General features: G+C 47.1%; 3 protein-coding genes across 13 annotated transcripts in view; 2 read left to right on the forward strand and 1 right to left on the reverse strand.

The window, feature by feature from the left end:
• Positions 1-11,059, forward strand: part of LOC135391877 (prominin-1-like) — an 84,641-nt gene extending 73,582 nt beyond the window's left edge. For 7 of the 10 annotated variants that reach the window (XM_064622395.1, XM_064622399.1, XM_064622397.1 and 4 more), the window contains exons 15-19: positions 1,218-1,367; positions 2,645-2,734; positions 3,044-3,165; positions 7,421-7,474; positions 8,949-11,059. In XM_064622395.1, the coding sequence (XP_064478465.1) occupies positions 1,218-1,367; positions 2,645-2,734; positions 3,044-3,165; positions 7,421-7,474; positions 8,949-9,246 (714 nt within the window). In that variant the 3' untranslated portion in view covers positions 9,247-11,059. Of the gene's footprint in view, positions 1-1,217; positions 1,368-2,644; positions 2,735-3,043; positions 3,166-7,420; positions 7,475-7,870; positions 7,921-8,948 lie in introns of all 10 variants that reach the window. The other 3 variants (XM_064622404.1, XM_064622405.1, XM_064622403.1) reach the window with 3 other exon arrangements.
• A 33-nt stretch (positions 11,060-11,092) lies between these two features.
• On the reverse strand, positions 11,093-12,853 carry LOC135391879 (uncharacterized). Of its 2 annotated transcripts, none has more exons than XM_064622407.1 (3): positions 12,436-12,853; positions 11,970-12,259; positions 11,093-11,563 (listed from the first exon to the last, which is right to left on the reverse strand). In XM_064622407.1, exons 1-3 carry the CDS (start codon positions 12,465-12,467, stop codon positions 11,373-11,375), a joined length of 513 nt encoding a protein of 170 aa, XP_064478477.1. In that variant the 5' UTR covers positions 12,468-12,853; the 3' UTR covers positions 11,093-11,372. The 2 variants fall into 2 exon arrangements, with proteins under 2 accessions (XP_064478477.1, XP_064478478.1); XM_064622408.1 differs by having other exon boundaries at positions 11,970-12,356; positions 12,436-12,785.
• The window catches only part of LOC135391875 (activating transcription factor 7-interacting protein 1-like), a 34,474-nt gene continuing 33,415 nt past the window's right edge, over positions 11,843-12,901 (forward strand). Inside the window, exon 1 of the mRNA XM_064622390.1 lies at positions 11,843-12,220. The gene's annotated coding sequence lies outside the window, so the exon portion shown is untranslated. The remainder of the gene's footprint in view (positions 12,221-12,901) is intronic.

The following is a 12,901-nucleotide window of genomic DNA, read 5'->3' on the forward strand; positions in this document are numbered from 1 at the left end:
GCAGGTAAGGGGGGCTCGAGCCCCCCCATCCCCCCCCCCCCCCCCCCCATCCCCTTCGTGGCTACGCCACTGGTCAAAGCACAGCTGAAGTCAGGGACAATGGCAAGCAAATGCCATGACGCAGCGCCAATGCAAGTGCCAATCAGTGCAAGTTCCAATCAGTGCAGTTTAGAGCTGCCGCAAAAGTTGCCTCAAGTAACAGTTCGCCAATATGACAAGCTGAGAGGCAGAAAAGTAGAATCGGTGACATTTAATAAACGAACAAAAAAGACGAGGCTCATAAGTGCGGGGGAAGAAAAAATTGGTTCTCTTAAACAGCAACGAGAAACATGTGTCTGTATTCTGTTTGTTTGAATTCAAGAAATTGTTCGTTTCATGACTGATCTCTATCAAAAGCACGACCAGCATTTTTTGTGCCCAATTAATTAATTAATTAGATAAGACTAATTATCTAATCTTTAAATCCATGGTGTAAGAGTGCAAAACAAGGACAACAAAACAGAAGAGGACAGAGGATTACGATTGGAAAGTTGTAGAGAGCCTTGAGAAATACCCAACCGATGTGTTTCGAATGAGGTGTATGTCATGTGTACCTCGTTAATTAATTAATTAGGCACAGTGAAAACTCTTTTCTATATCTGGAACACGACCTACTGGATTATAACGACCATGTCATAGGCACCCCTTCCCAGCACCGCATTTGGAGGCTAGCGGTGGCGCTGCTCATCGGCCCGGTTATCGCTTCCCCAATTTCAGCAATACTTTGTACTTCAGCTTTCCTTAATATTTTTCTACAAACGGTGGATGTTCCACGAGAGATGCTTATTTCTGAAGTTGATTATCATCATCATTCTACACGTTCTCATAGGAGCTGTTGCTGTCGTTTGCTACGGTAGTCGTACGTCCGCTTCTGCACGTTCAAAATTCAAATTTTCATTGTCCAGTCAAGACTTAGATCTCGCAATTCAACCAGAATCGGGTTGAACCAGGTTCAGTTCAACCCGATTACACCCGAATTATTGAAGCAAAATATAACCCAATATTTTCCCCCGTTTTTGATTAAAAATATAATCAGGGCCTTTTAACCTGCCATGTCGTTCCGCAGCCAGGCGTAGCCAAGAGTGAAAAATTTACGGAGGAGCTTCTGCCGCTCCTTTAATCCCACTTTGCTAAAGTTTATATTATGTCTAATGTGTGCCATTTTCTTCCGACTGCAGAATGTTATCAGCGACACCTACAACAGAGTCAAGATGGCAGAAGAGGTCATCAAAACAAAGGGAAAGTCTTTCATACGCTCTCTGGCGATGGAACTGGTGGACGACCTGAAGGGACTGGTTAACGAATATGTTAATCACGTGAAACATGAGGTGAGCCAAGGGACAATGCTGGAGATGAGACATTTACCTTTTGAGTCAGTCACTATGTTGAAATATTTAGATAACGTACGAAGTGGAAACCAGAGCGTGGAACCGAACCGAAACGTATTTTTGTTTGTTTCGTGCTCGGCCTCAACGGTTCCGGTTCAGCTCCGGAGTTTGCGTGTATCGGTTCGCTTGACCGGTTCAGAGGCTGTAAACCGGTTCGGAACCGGTTCGAGGTTTTAACGTGCTACAGAATTATAGGTAGCCACTAAAAATGATAATAGATCGCTTAGTTCCGTTTTTTTTTTTTTATGCATTTATTTCTGTTTTTCGACCAACAGGACCCCTTTCATCCCCTCCCCGAGCAACGTGCCCGCCAATATAGGCAGGCAGACCGCACGAATCCCCACGTCACCCCACCACCATCACCACATCACCACACGTCCCCTCTGGCTCGTTTCACTTTGTACAGACCGCTTGACTTTCTGCTGTTCCTAGAAGACACATATTTCCAGTTGTATTCCCAAAAATAACATCCACAAAGGCCAAAAATGCCACAAATGCAGCAGACATGGGTGCCCCCTCCCACACACACATGCACACACACTCCCTCACCCCAAGGTCAAAATTCTGAGAATATCCCTGCATGTAGAATGTCGACACAAACAATTTTGTACCTGAAGAAGTGCAGCTTTCTGCACAAAAGCTTGTACTGTTTAATAAATTCTGTAATGCTGTAGTAACACTGCAGTACGTAATAAATTTTGTGTTCTGTGTTCTTGTAACCACTACAGTTTGAAATATCGGTAGCTGCCGCCCTGAGGCTTTTGGTTCAATAAATAATGAGCGGCACAACATGATGCAATTTGTGCGATACTGTAAAAGCAATTGATTTTGTGTGTAATCTATATTTGCGTTATTTTTGTGGGGGGGAGGTGGATAAGTTTGGGTCGAAAAACAATTTGCAGGGTGTCAAATTCGCGGAAGATGTCGGTACATGTCGATTGGTCGCCTCAGAGGTGGGCCCCAGATGAGGCTACAAGTTACAAATAAGGCAGTGTCATACTATTTGGTATTATCTGCTTTTCTAGCTGTTTCCTTAAAAAAAATCTACACGCAGCACACTGTAAGGCACTGGTGAGACGTTTGCTGGTTTACTTCTTCCATGCTTCCTGGCCAGTGTAACGTGTGCTATTAATGAAGCGAAATTAAATCTGATAGCAGTGCTGCAAGTCCTGTCTCTTTTGCCAAGCTGCCCTTTAAAGCAAATGTCTCAACAACAGGTCATCGAGGTGATGGGACGCTGTGGTCCGCTTAGTACGGCATATGACGCGTCTGTCAACTCCATCTGCAAGGGGGTCATGCTACCTTTCGTGAGTCTTTTTCCCTTTCCTTCTTTCCTGTTTCGATCTTATAAATCAATCAATAAACCAATACCAATCAATCAATCTTCTATCGATATTGTTTATTAATTGTTCTTAATTTATTTTTTATTTTTGTTTATTTTTCTTTTTATTATTGTTTAATAATTGTTTATTATCAATGTTATTTATATTCTACTTATGTTAACTTTTATCTTCCTTTACCCCCTCATGTAATGCCCCAATGGGGCGCCTTGAGGTACTACCATAAATAAATAAATAAATAAAAATAAAGGTGCATGTCCTTTTCTGCATTCGCAGAATGGCTACTGGGTGAGCATTGGCTGGTGTCTCATCTCCGGCATTCCGGCAATGATAATTGCCCTCCTGCTAGTGCCGCTGTTCCGTCGGCTCGATCCGTTCCTTATTCCGCCGTCAGAATCGTGAGTATCGCCTTCCTGCTCTACGCCGTGGGATGTTGCATCAACTGCCAAAACGTTAACTTGGCCACCTTCCTGCCGTTGCCAATGCCACATAGATACGGAAAGCCTGCGCGCTCGTCGGCGTGACGTAACAATTAAGAGTCAGCCAATCAGGACCGTGTTTTAAACGGCCGTAGCCAATCGCGAACGTGCTTTCAGCGGTCGCGGCCACGGAGAAGAACCATCGTCGTCTGCGAGCGGCGATCGAACGTCCCCGCGTCCTAAACGGGGAAACTCGGAAATGACGCGCAAAATGGCCTCAATCGTTCCCAGAACCGATTTTCCCGAACACATCTTGCACTTTTTGTCTAAATATTTAGACCTGCAGGTTCCAGGTGAGCTGCAATCATTTGCGGGTTCTTGAATTCGCGGAACAGTGAACCGCAGTAGCAGCCGAATTCTGACTCTTAATTGAAAGAGGGAGAGGAGGCAAAGCGCAGGATTTCTCTATCTAGGTGGTGTTGACAGAGCGCGGCATTTTGTGCAGTAATAGAATTTGTGGCGAAAAAAACTCTAGGCCCCGCTTGCAAGAGTGTGTAGGAGATCCCTCAGTGGTGCCCTCAGTTGCTCCGTTAGTACTTCGAGCAAGCGCTACACTCATGAACGCTCCTCGTGCGTAAAGCACCGCCGAAGCTCTTGAAGGCGGCACCGTGGAATTTCCTCAGCGGTCGTGCAAACGGGCCCAGACCTACACATGGAAAATGTTGTCAGGTGTACAGTGATCGAACGGGTCTGCACTGTTAGAGGGTCGGGCTTGCAGGGGGGGGGAGGGGGGGGCTTAGAATGGGGCAAATGGTGGGGAAGCTGGCCTGGCAATCGCAAAAAGTTCCTTCCGTCATAAAGAAATCTTCGTCCAAGTGGCCGTGCTTCCTCTGAATTCGGGTTCGCTTGGCACGGTGTGTCGCATAGGTCACACGTATGTGTGTTAGGTTAGGTTAGGTTGGGTTAGGTTGGCAACGCGTAACATCGCATAGCTAACCTACGTACCTAACGGATGCGTTGCTCCAGCGATTCCTAGGCCACAACACTAGCATGGAAGTGCAGACGAACAGTTAATCTGCACCTTGCCATAATACGCTGTGCAAGTGCGTCTCTGCGCACGAGAGAAGGCAGTGAGAGGGAAGAGGGAGGGCGCCGCCGTAGCCAATAATGGGGCTTCCCGAGTGGAGTAACCGGGAGAGGAGATGTGTGCAGAACGCTCGGTTACTTGCAGAGCGTATTAAAGTAGCACAGAAGTCATTTTTAACACCTTGTTTCTCTGTGTATAAAAACTGCTAAGCAGGCCTGTGAGGTGCACCATAAGAATGAATGCACCCCACAGAGTCATAATGATCGCGGAAATTGAACTTAAAGTACGCTGCAGAAACAGACCGTGCGCAACGGCAGTGGAGAGCAGTACCATCTTGTGATCCGCCGGGGACCTCATGCTGACGCTACAGGGGGCCACGCTCGCTGATTGGTCCGGAGAAATGTTGTCTGCCACTCCACTGCCGTCTGCTGCTCTGCTGTTCCGAAAAAGCATTGCTCCTGGCTCGGTCATGGCAGATCCCGTTCATATTAAACGCCGGTGACCAATCCGTGCGCTTTTCTTTCACTGTACTTGTGATACGAAGCGCCCTGTCAAACATAGGAGATCTAGTACTACATCGTAGAGCCCCGCACGGGCCAACTTTTCCAGGCCCCACCCCTGGCCTGGGCGCATCCAAAAATGCCCCGCCCCGGGCCAGCACCCTCATGTTGTTATGCGGCCCGGCCCGGTGGCCCACTGAGTAGATGCCCGGCCCGGCAACTCGGCTAGTACAGCCTGGCCTAGCATTTCCAGCCGTGACGTACGCTTTTCTAGCGCTTACCAAACAAATTTATCAGTAAATTTATAAGAACAGAAGACAAGGCCACAGACATACAAGTGCTGGCGGTTCAACACCGCAACAGCACGGGACAAAATAAAATCTAGAACGCACGCGCGGGCAAGCGCGTTGTCGTTACACTGTCAAGTTTTCGCGGAGGTAGAGGAGGATGTTGTCGACAAACTCCTTCTCCCAATCTCTACCCCTCTCGCCAAGCTTTCCGAACCTTACTGTGAAATACGTGAGGAGTCAGGAGCAATGTGAAGTGGCTTTGAGAATCTTCTGGAGTGTTGAATCGTACGCGTAATGCAGTGTCCTTTCCGTGTTTTTGCAAATATATGCGCAGGAATGACGCAAGCACGTGAATAGTCCGACGAATTAATAGTCCTACATAGTGTGGAATTAGCTGCGTTAACCGGTCCGAGCCTGACTCTCGGAAACACGTTTGTCGGCCCGGGGCCAGTGCAAGGCTCTATTACATAGCGGCACTGGGATAAGTACTGGAAGCGTGCATTGTAACTTTATTTTGCAGTTCTGCCGTTGAAAGCGTAGTCGTTATTGAGGCAGGTAGTCCCGTGCATGAGAACCGCGAAGAAGAGCATAAGGCCATGGAAGAGAACCGCAGGAACTATGAGCACGAAGTGGGTCAGAGGAACTACGACGTCCACCCACCGTGACATTTGCCTCGCTGCCCTGTTTGCAAAAACTCAACGGTGGAAGGCCTGTAAAAATGTGAGGCTGCGCACGTGAGCACGGCGCATTCAGAGCGACGGAGGGTGCTTGTCTGACAGCAATAAAAGGTGTCTGTTGCGTTACCAAATTTGTGCCCGTAATGTTGTAGAAGGTCACTTTTTTTCAGTGAGATTCTGTAACAGACACAGGTTCCATGAGGAATACACAACACCATGTGCCCAGTTGAGAGGTGCTGCTATGGGCATGTTGCTAAAATTTACCGCAACCTGTACAGGGTGTCAAAATTTGTTCGTCTTCTTTTCTTGCCCCTCTGCCCACCCGTAGAGACCGCGGCGCCCCCTGAACACAGGGGCGCCAACAGAGCAGTTTTTGCGAATAACTTCGACGCACCCCTTTTCACGCCTTCTGTTATACTAACGGCATGTAACGTGCAAGACTTGCGAGGTCAATAAGTTGACTGATGTGACTGCTTTCTTTCCAGGACGAAGCATTAGATGCTTAATAAAAGGAGTGGCACTGCGGAGCGCTCAGTGTTGCATGAACCGTAAATAAAACACCAACAATAAAAATTTCAGCTCACGTGGGTAGAGTGCGCACTGTGTTAGGCACAGCAGCGGGAAGCCTGCGAAAGGAGCATCAAACCCCGTTCTTTAATCGTTTAGTTTGTGGCAGAAACGGGTCTTTTGGACGTTTGGTCGCTGCTGAAAAGCCCCACGAAGAGGGCTGTCCCTTGTTAGAACCCGTCAAATTTCGAAGGAAGTAGAGGGTGAGACGGGCGGATCCAGGCTCTTGCTTTAAAGGGGGAGTTGTCGAAGCGCATGGTGGGGAGGAGAGAGGGAAACCCAATGTATAAACTAGAGGTGGTGCGAATCTAGAATTTTCACGAATCCGAATCCGAATCCGAATCCGTGAATCTTACAAATCTCAAATCTTTCTAACCCCTTTTTACAAAAAAGAAAAGAAAGTGTTGAAAAAGCCAGGAAAAAAAAAGCACTTCTACTGAAAAGCGTTTTGAAGCAGATTTTTATATATTTGTTTAATGAGAAACAAATTAAATAATAGTTCACCTTTATCAGGAGAAAACGTACCATGTTCTTCTTCTTAAACGTAATTTATTTAACGCGTTGTTCATCGACTACAGGGAATACGTAAACTCTCGAGTCTCAATTCTTTCCACAAAACTAAGAAACAATCAAATGCAAAACCATGTTACTTTTGAACTTGTAATGCAAGAGCGGTGGCAGGCAACGTCCGGCATAGCTTTATGCTGCGATTCTGGCGCGCCCACCAATCAGGCTTTTCAGCAGACCCCTGGAGGCGCCAATTTAAAAAAGAAACGAACAAACACGGTTCATGGATTCGAAAGGTTCGATTCGCTGTTTTGGGCACTGGGATTCGGATTCCCGGATCTCTAATCCCTGCCCAGGGCTCGCAGATTCGGGTTTGTACGTCTCAGGGGAGGGGCGATCGCCCCCCCTCCCTTTCCCTCACCTGATCCACCACTGCATTGGGGGCATAATGTACTGTACAAGTATTCGAGGAAACGGCATGCTGTTACTGTTTGACCAGTGTGCTGCTTATAATTGTCTGTTACATCAAACACCCCTGGCCTTGCTCTATGACATCTATCACCCTTTGAATAACCAGTTCCACAATTTCTCTTTTCCCGTCCGTAGGGACTACATCTCAGACACGGCATACTCAGAGAGAGACACTATCCCCCTTGCTCAGTAAGTTGAATGTGCCACATATATGCATGTGCACGTTTGGACACCCTCTTTCCCTGTCCTCCTTACCCCCTTTTCCTATTTCCCGCTTTTTCATTAGCAGCATGCACTCATCCACTTTTGGCCCGAACCGCATTTGTGGTAGCCAAACTTCAGGCACAGCTTTTTTGGTGCCAGCACCGACTACTGTTTCTACCGCTGAGGTCGTCGTAAAATTGCCCGTCTCTCAGCCTTTGTAGCTCTCTAGAGTGTCTCGGAATAACGCACTGGCTCGTAAACATTAAATGCTCGCGAGGTTGCAGAAAAAGGTGTTGCTGAAAGAACTGGCCGAAGTTGATCCCTTCCCACTTTTTTCTCATTTTGATCTCCTCCCCCCCCTCTCCCCCTGCCTTGTTTCAGGCTCCACAAAGAGAAGATAATGCGCCTCCAGCATGATGCTTAATCCAGCTGTCAGTATCATAGTCTTTCCACTCTTATGTTCCGTGCCTTGTTTATCGTCCTGTGTTTCGTTCACGGCATGCCTGTGCTTGTGCAGAAATGTTGCATTCTGTGGCCCTTCTTCTTTGCGATGTACACATCTGCCAAACAAAATTGCAAATTTGCTTGAGTACCTGTTTGGAGTAGTGGGCCTAGAAGAGCTCGAACCAAACTTCTTCCATAATGGGACATCATCAAGTAGTTCAGTCTTACGGTGAACTGCACTGGTCGAGCTGGAGCGAGTTTTTTTTTCTTCCCCCCCGGCGAACAATGCAGTCGACGCTGAGCGGATCCACGTGTTTCGCTGGTTGTTTCAGATCAACTCGCCTCATCAGGGAGAGCTTGTTCTTTCTCTGCCCAGAAAGCTTGGATTTGACCGGTGCCCCATCAAAGTACTGTTGTCTCGTAAAGTATCTTGCAAGGCGAAGCAGCATTGGGCTGACTCTCTAACTTTGCCAGATGTGTGCAATGACTTCCACCAAGCTCTTAGCTGGAAGGTGGTTCTTTTTTTTCGCTGGTGGATTCGGATTGGGTCCCTCGGATTGGGTGCTGGATTTTCTTGAACTTGTAGCAGATTCAGGTGCTTGCTCCAGATTAACCAGTGGAATTTGCCATTACTTCAGTTATACACACTGTTGCAAACATATTGCCACGTGTAGAGTTAGGTTTGCTTAATTTTGCACTTGAGTTTGCACAGCCTTCAGTCTGATTGCTACCACTCCGAGGACTACTCGTAATGTCGGTAGATGCTTGTAATGTCATACATAAAGACTAGCCCTAGTGTGAGACGTCCTGCTTGAATTGGGTCGCACCAGACTTGCTGCCATTGTAACCGCACCATGATTACAGAATGTGTAACAAATCGTTGCTATCTGTTCTCGAGCGCTATCGTGACCATCATCGTAAACATTTCACGATGAAAAACCAACCAGCCGTAATAACAAGAACAAAAAAAACTTGCCCCCTTCCCTCCCACCCCTGTACTTTTCCCCCTCCGCAGAGTTAACCGCAAGGCACGTCGTGGAGGAGGAGGCCGCGGAGTCTACGACAACCGCAACGGATACCTGCACGACTACAGTCCCGAATACCGTGATCACCACCACCCCCAACGATCCATAACCGGCGTAACTTCTCCGTCGGTGGCGTACGTCCCGGCGCCGCACTACAACTACACCAGGGACCCGGACCTCCCGCCCTACAAGCCCACGCACGGCCCCACGGCCCCACCCGTTAACGACTGGGGCCACGGAGGATCGGACTACCACAAGCCTCCGCCGTACTACTTTCCAGGACCGTGATGGGACTTCAGTTTTGCTCGGGACTCGACGGGGAAACGTGTGTCCAGTGCCGTACTTCGTTTCCTCGGTTGACAGACGATACGGGATGTTACGGGACGTTGCAGGATGTTATGGGACGTTACGGGAGTTCCTCCAAAGATTGGGCACAGCGAGGGTTTGCTCGGATGTGCCGTTGTTGGACTTTTTGGGGAAGGGGTGCCATTCTTTCATTGCTGTACAATGCGGACACGGTGTGATCATTTGTTTTCGTGGCTGTGTACTCCAGGATGGGTCCCTGCTGTGATGAAAAAAAAAAAAAATGGTGCTTTTGTGTTTTGGTTGGGATGAAGCAACCGGGAGGACGATAAAAAAGCTGCTGAAGTTACAGCAGCATATGTTGCCAAAGCGAACTGTTGAAAGGTACTTTGCAGCATTGCACGAGTTTTTTTTTTTGTTTCGATGTGTATGCCATATGCAAGGAGGTCAGAGGTGTTCCCCCCGAAGCGGATCGTTGTGAGACTCCCTCAAGGACAGCACGAAAAGTTGGGATGCTGTGGTTTCTTTGCCATATACTGTTTGTTTCTGAGACCGCATTGCTGTGCAGAAGTTTTAAGTGAGTGACCATAGATTAGCTCTTGTGGGACCTATCGTTTTAGGACATGTGTACAGGTGTTGCTGTACTGTAGCAGTTATTCCAAAACCCACTTGTGTAGCCTTGTGTGCTTCAGTGCGCTTGTCAACCAGAAGTTGGAAGCCTGCACTGCTACGGTTATTACCATTACAGTTAGGGTATTTATGTGTAACAGGCATTAGGTGAGATGTAACGGTGCGCAATTATTGGCGCGCTTCCTCCTCTTTAGCAAGTGTGAGAATGTTATTGTGTTCCGCATCTCTCGATAACCAAAGCTTGGCTCTGAGCTGTCCTCGTTCCATACGTAACGCAACCAAGTTCCGTTCCCAGCCGAACCCATTTGTTCTCTTTTGCGTGTCGAAATGTAATCACGGTACGAAGTGTTTCCCCCCACCCACCCACGTTTGCCCGTCATGGGTCTTCTGTGATGGCATCCAGCACAGAAGTGCAATCGGGTCGAGCTGCCAGAAGCGTTCAAGCTCGCTGGAAGTAATCTCCACGCGTTACAAAGTGGGTCTCGACATACCCGCTTATCGAAGCTCACCTACCCCAATCCCCTTACCCAGCTAGACGCACGTCACAGGTACACATAGCCATAACGGGACAAATGTTCTCTTCTGGTAGCTGAAAAAAAGAAAAGAGGTGCCAAAAAGAAATACAATAAAAAGAGCGTGCGACAGCAAGAAGCTGTAGTTGCCAGACGAAGACAGAAAAAAAAAAAACAAGCGGCAACCATCGCATGCCATGTAAAACGTTGCAACGAAAAGTGCCTTCATACAGAGAACAAGTTATATTATAAAAAGCTGGTATTTTAATAAAGTAGCGGATTTCTCCATGCCAGATACTATATATTGAACGCACAAAAGTCTGTGCACTCGTTGAGTATTAGCACCTGTCCTAGCAGACGTTTTAATCTTAACCTGTTGTTGTACCTTAGATTCACTTACTGGATGAAGAGAGAAGAAAGGAAAAAAAAAAACATGTTGTAAAACCGTAGAATCTTACGAAGACGTTCTTTTTAAGGTGTTTTATCGAATGCGTTGATTCTGTGTGGACCACACTGAGTGAGTGTTCTTTTGATTAGTGTTCGGTCCCCCGAGACAAGTCACGTCACACGTGGCGCGACAGAAATCTTGCATTTTCCTCGGGAAGTTGAATTACTTGCGTTTCAGCCTGCCTGAACTAATAAATATAAGGAGTTGAGATGCTGTGTACTTCTGAATTCTTTCTTAGAAAAAAAGCTTTACCACCGTTTTATTTTCTCCAAATTTTTCTCCACAGACAAGTAAAGTGCATTGCTGGAGCTTGTCATACAAGGTACCACGAGTGGTCAATAGTGGAATGCTTAAATGTATACATATAGAGATTTGTAACAAACTGTGCAAATATATAAAAATCGCGTGTGCCTTAAAAAAAAAAAAAAAGTAGAACATGCTGATAATTGCTAATGCTTTGTCTTCTTACAAAACATAATAGGTATCACAGATGGGTGTGTAGTTTTTTTTCTTTCTGCATCTTATTCTTGTTTGGTTCCAGTTGCTCCAGACCCGGCACCCTGTCCACCGTGTCCCCGAACAAAGGATATGAGGTTCAGCATGACCAGGATGCGGTAAAAAATGTAGACGCAGGATCCAGCGCTGACCACAAAGATTCCAACAAAGTGGAAAATACAGATGGCCACGATAACTGTAATGACGATCAGAGTTCCTGCAAGAAAAAAAGAAAGAAGAAAAGGAAAAAAAAAATTAAAGATTCACACAGCTAACATTTTTGTATGTCAGTTAAAAAAATATGACACGCTACAGGTAGAAACTAAACTACACGAAACGTTTAACTCCGGTGAGTATCGCAGACCGTTGACCTCGAAGAGTTCGAAATTACCGGATACGATATTAAGCGTGCAGGTGGCAGTCAACCAATCGTAACCCACTCCCGCCACGTGCAAGCGTCGATTGGGTGCCCGGTTGCCCGGCATGCACTCCGTTGGCGTGACGCTACACGCAATTTCCGATCGTGTCTCTGATAGCGTAGTTTTGCTTTGCAGGATTTGCTCATAAATTTCGGTGCGCGTAAACGATTAGTGTTGTGTTTTCGCTCGAAGATCTATACTCGCCTTCAACGAAAAGGAATCCCAGGAATGTTAGCAAGCCAACAACCAGCATGAACGTCACAAACGTGAGCACCGGGACGCAGATTATTCCTAGACAAACAGCGAAGCATGCGGCCAGCACCGGGTCTTCTTTGAAGTAGACCTTGTAAAGTTCACTCTCCTTGAGGTTCTCATATTGCCCCAAAGCCTTGTCGACCAGCACGCGTAGATTCTTGGAGAATTCAGACATCATGGTGCGGTCTTCGTCGTCTGCGGTGAGTTCTTCCCAATCCACATCCGTGGCCCTTGAAATGCTGGGTGAAAGTTTGGTGCCGTGAGAAAAGCGCTTCAGAACGTGTGTGTGCTCACGTAGAACACGAAAACGCCCCCGTCAGGTTACAGTGTTGAGCACTGTGAGACAATGCACGCTGGTATAATCCGTCTGCGATATGCAGGCGATATGGGATTGAGAGAATAAGGAAAAACATACCCGCTGCTTTCGCTTTGATTGTCCTGCGGCATTTGAAATTGTGCAATATGCCGTTTGACTACAGCGACTGCGAGTGGACGCTTTGGGTACTGGTTGGGTAGGTTTGTTTATTTGCACAAGATTCACTAGAGATGGCGCTGACGGCTGTTACACAATTACTACCGTCTATCCGTGATTCTATCCACGCCGTCCACTGAAAGGACTGCTGTGGGGCTTTCTGGCAGAAGTTCAGTTCGAATATAGTGATCAAGGTTTATAGAAGTTGTGTATTTTGACAGCTACCATCTATAATTGACTTTGTTCGCATCGGAACAGTAGCGTAGCCAAAAAAAATATTTCGGGAGGAGTTTACGCGAACTTTACGTGGGGGAAGAGGATTACATCCTCTTTTTCCTCTCTGAAGAGCACGAGCACTACCTAGGGCACGATTTCGGGGAGGGGAAAGGGGGTTGAACCGCCGAAGCTC

The sequence above is a fragment of the Ornithodoros turicata genome, chromosome 4, assembly GCF_037126465.1.
Source record: "Ornithodoros turicata isolate Travis chromosome 4, ASM3712646v1, whole genome shotgun sequence".
Classification (NCBI taxonomy): Eukaryota; Metazoa; Arthropoda; class Arachnida; order Ixodida; family Argasidae; genus Ornithodoros; species Ornithodoros turicata.

Bases quoted from the DNA above. Each gene is read 5' to 3' on its own strand.
- LOC135391879 (XM_064622407.1), bottom strand. From the start codon at position 12,467: ATGCCGCAGGACAATCAAAGCGAAAGCAGCGG. The intron at 12,260-12,435 runs GTATGTTTTTCC...ACTTTCACCCAG, and splicing joins AATCAAAGCGAAAGCAGCGG to CATTTCAAGGGCCACGGATG. The intron at 11,564-11,969 runs GCGAGTATAGAT...TTTTTCTTGCAG, and splicing joins GGGATTCCTTTTCGTTGAAG to GAACTCTGATCGTCATTACA.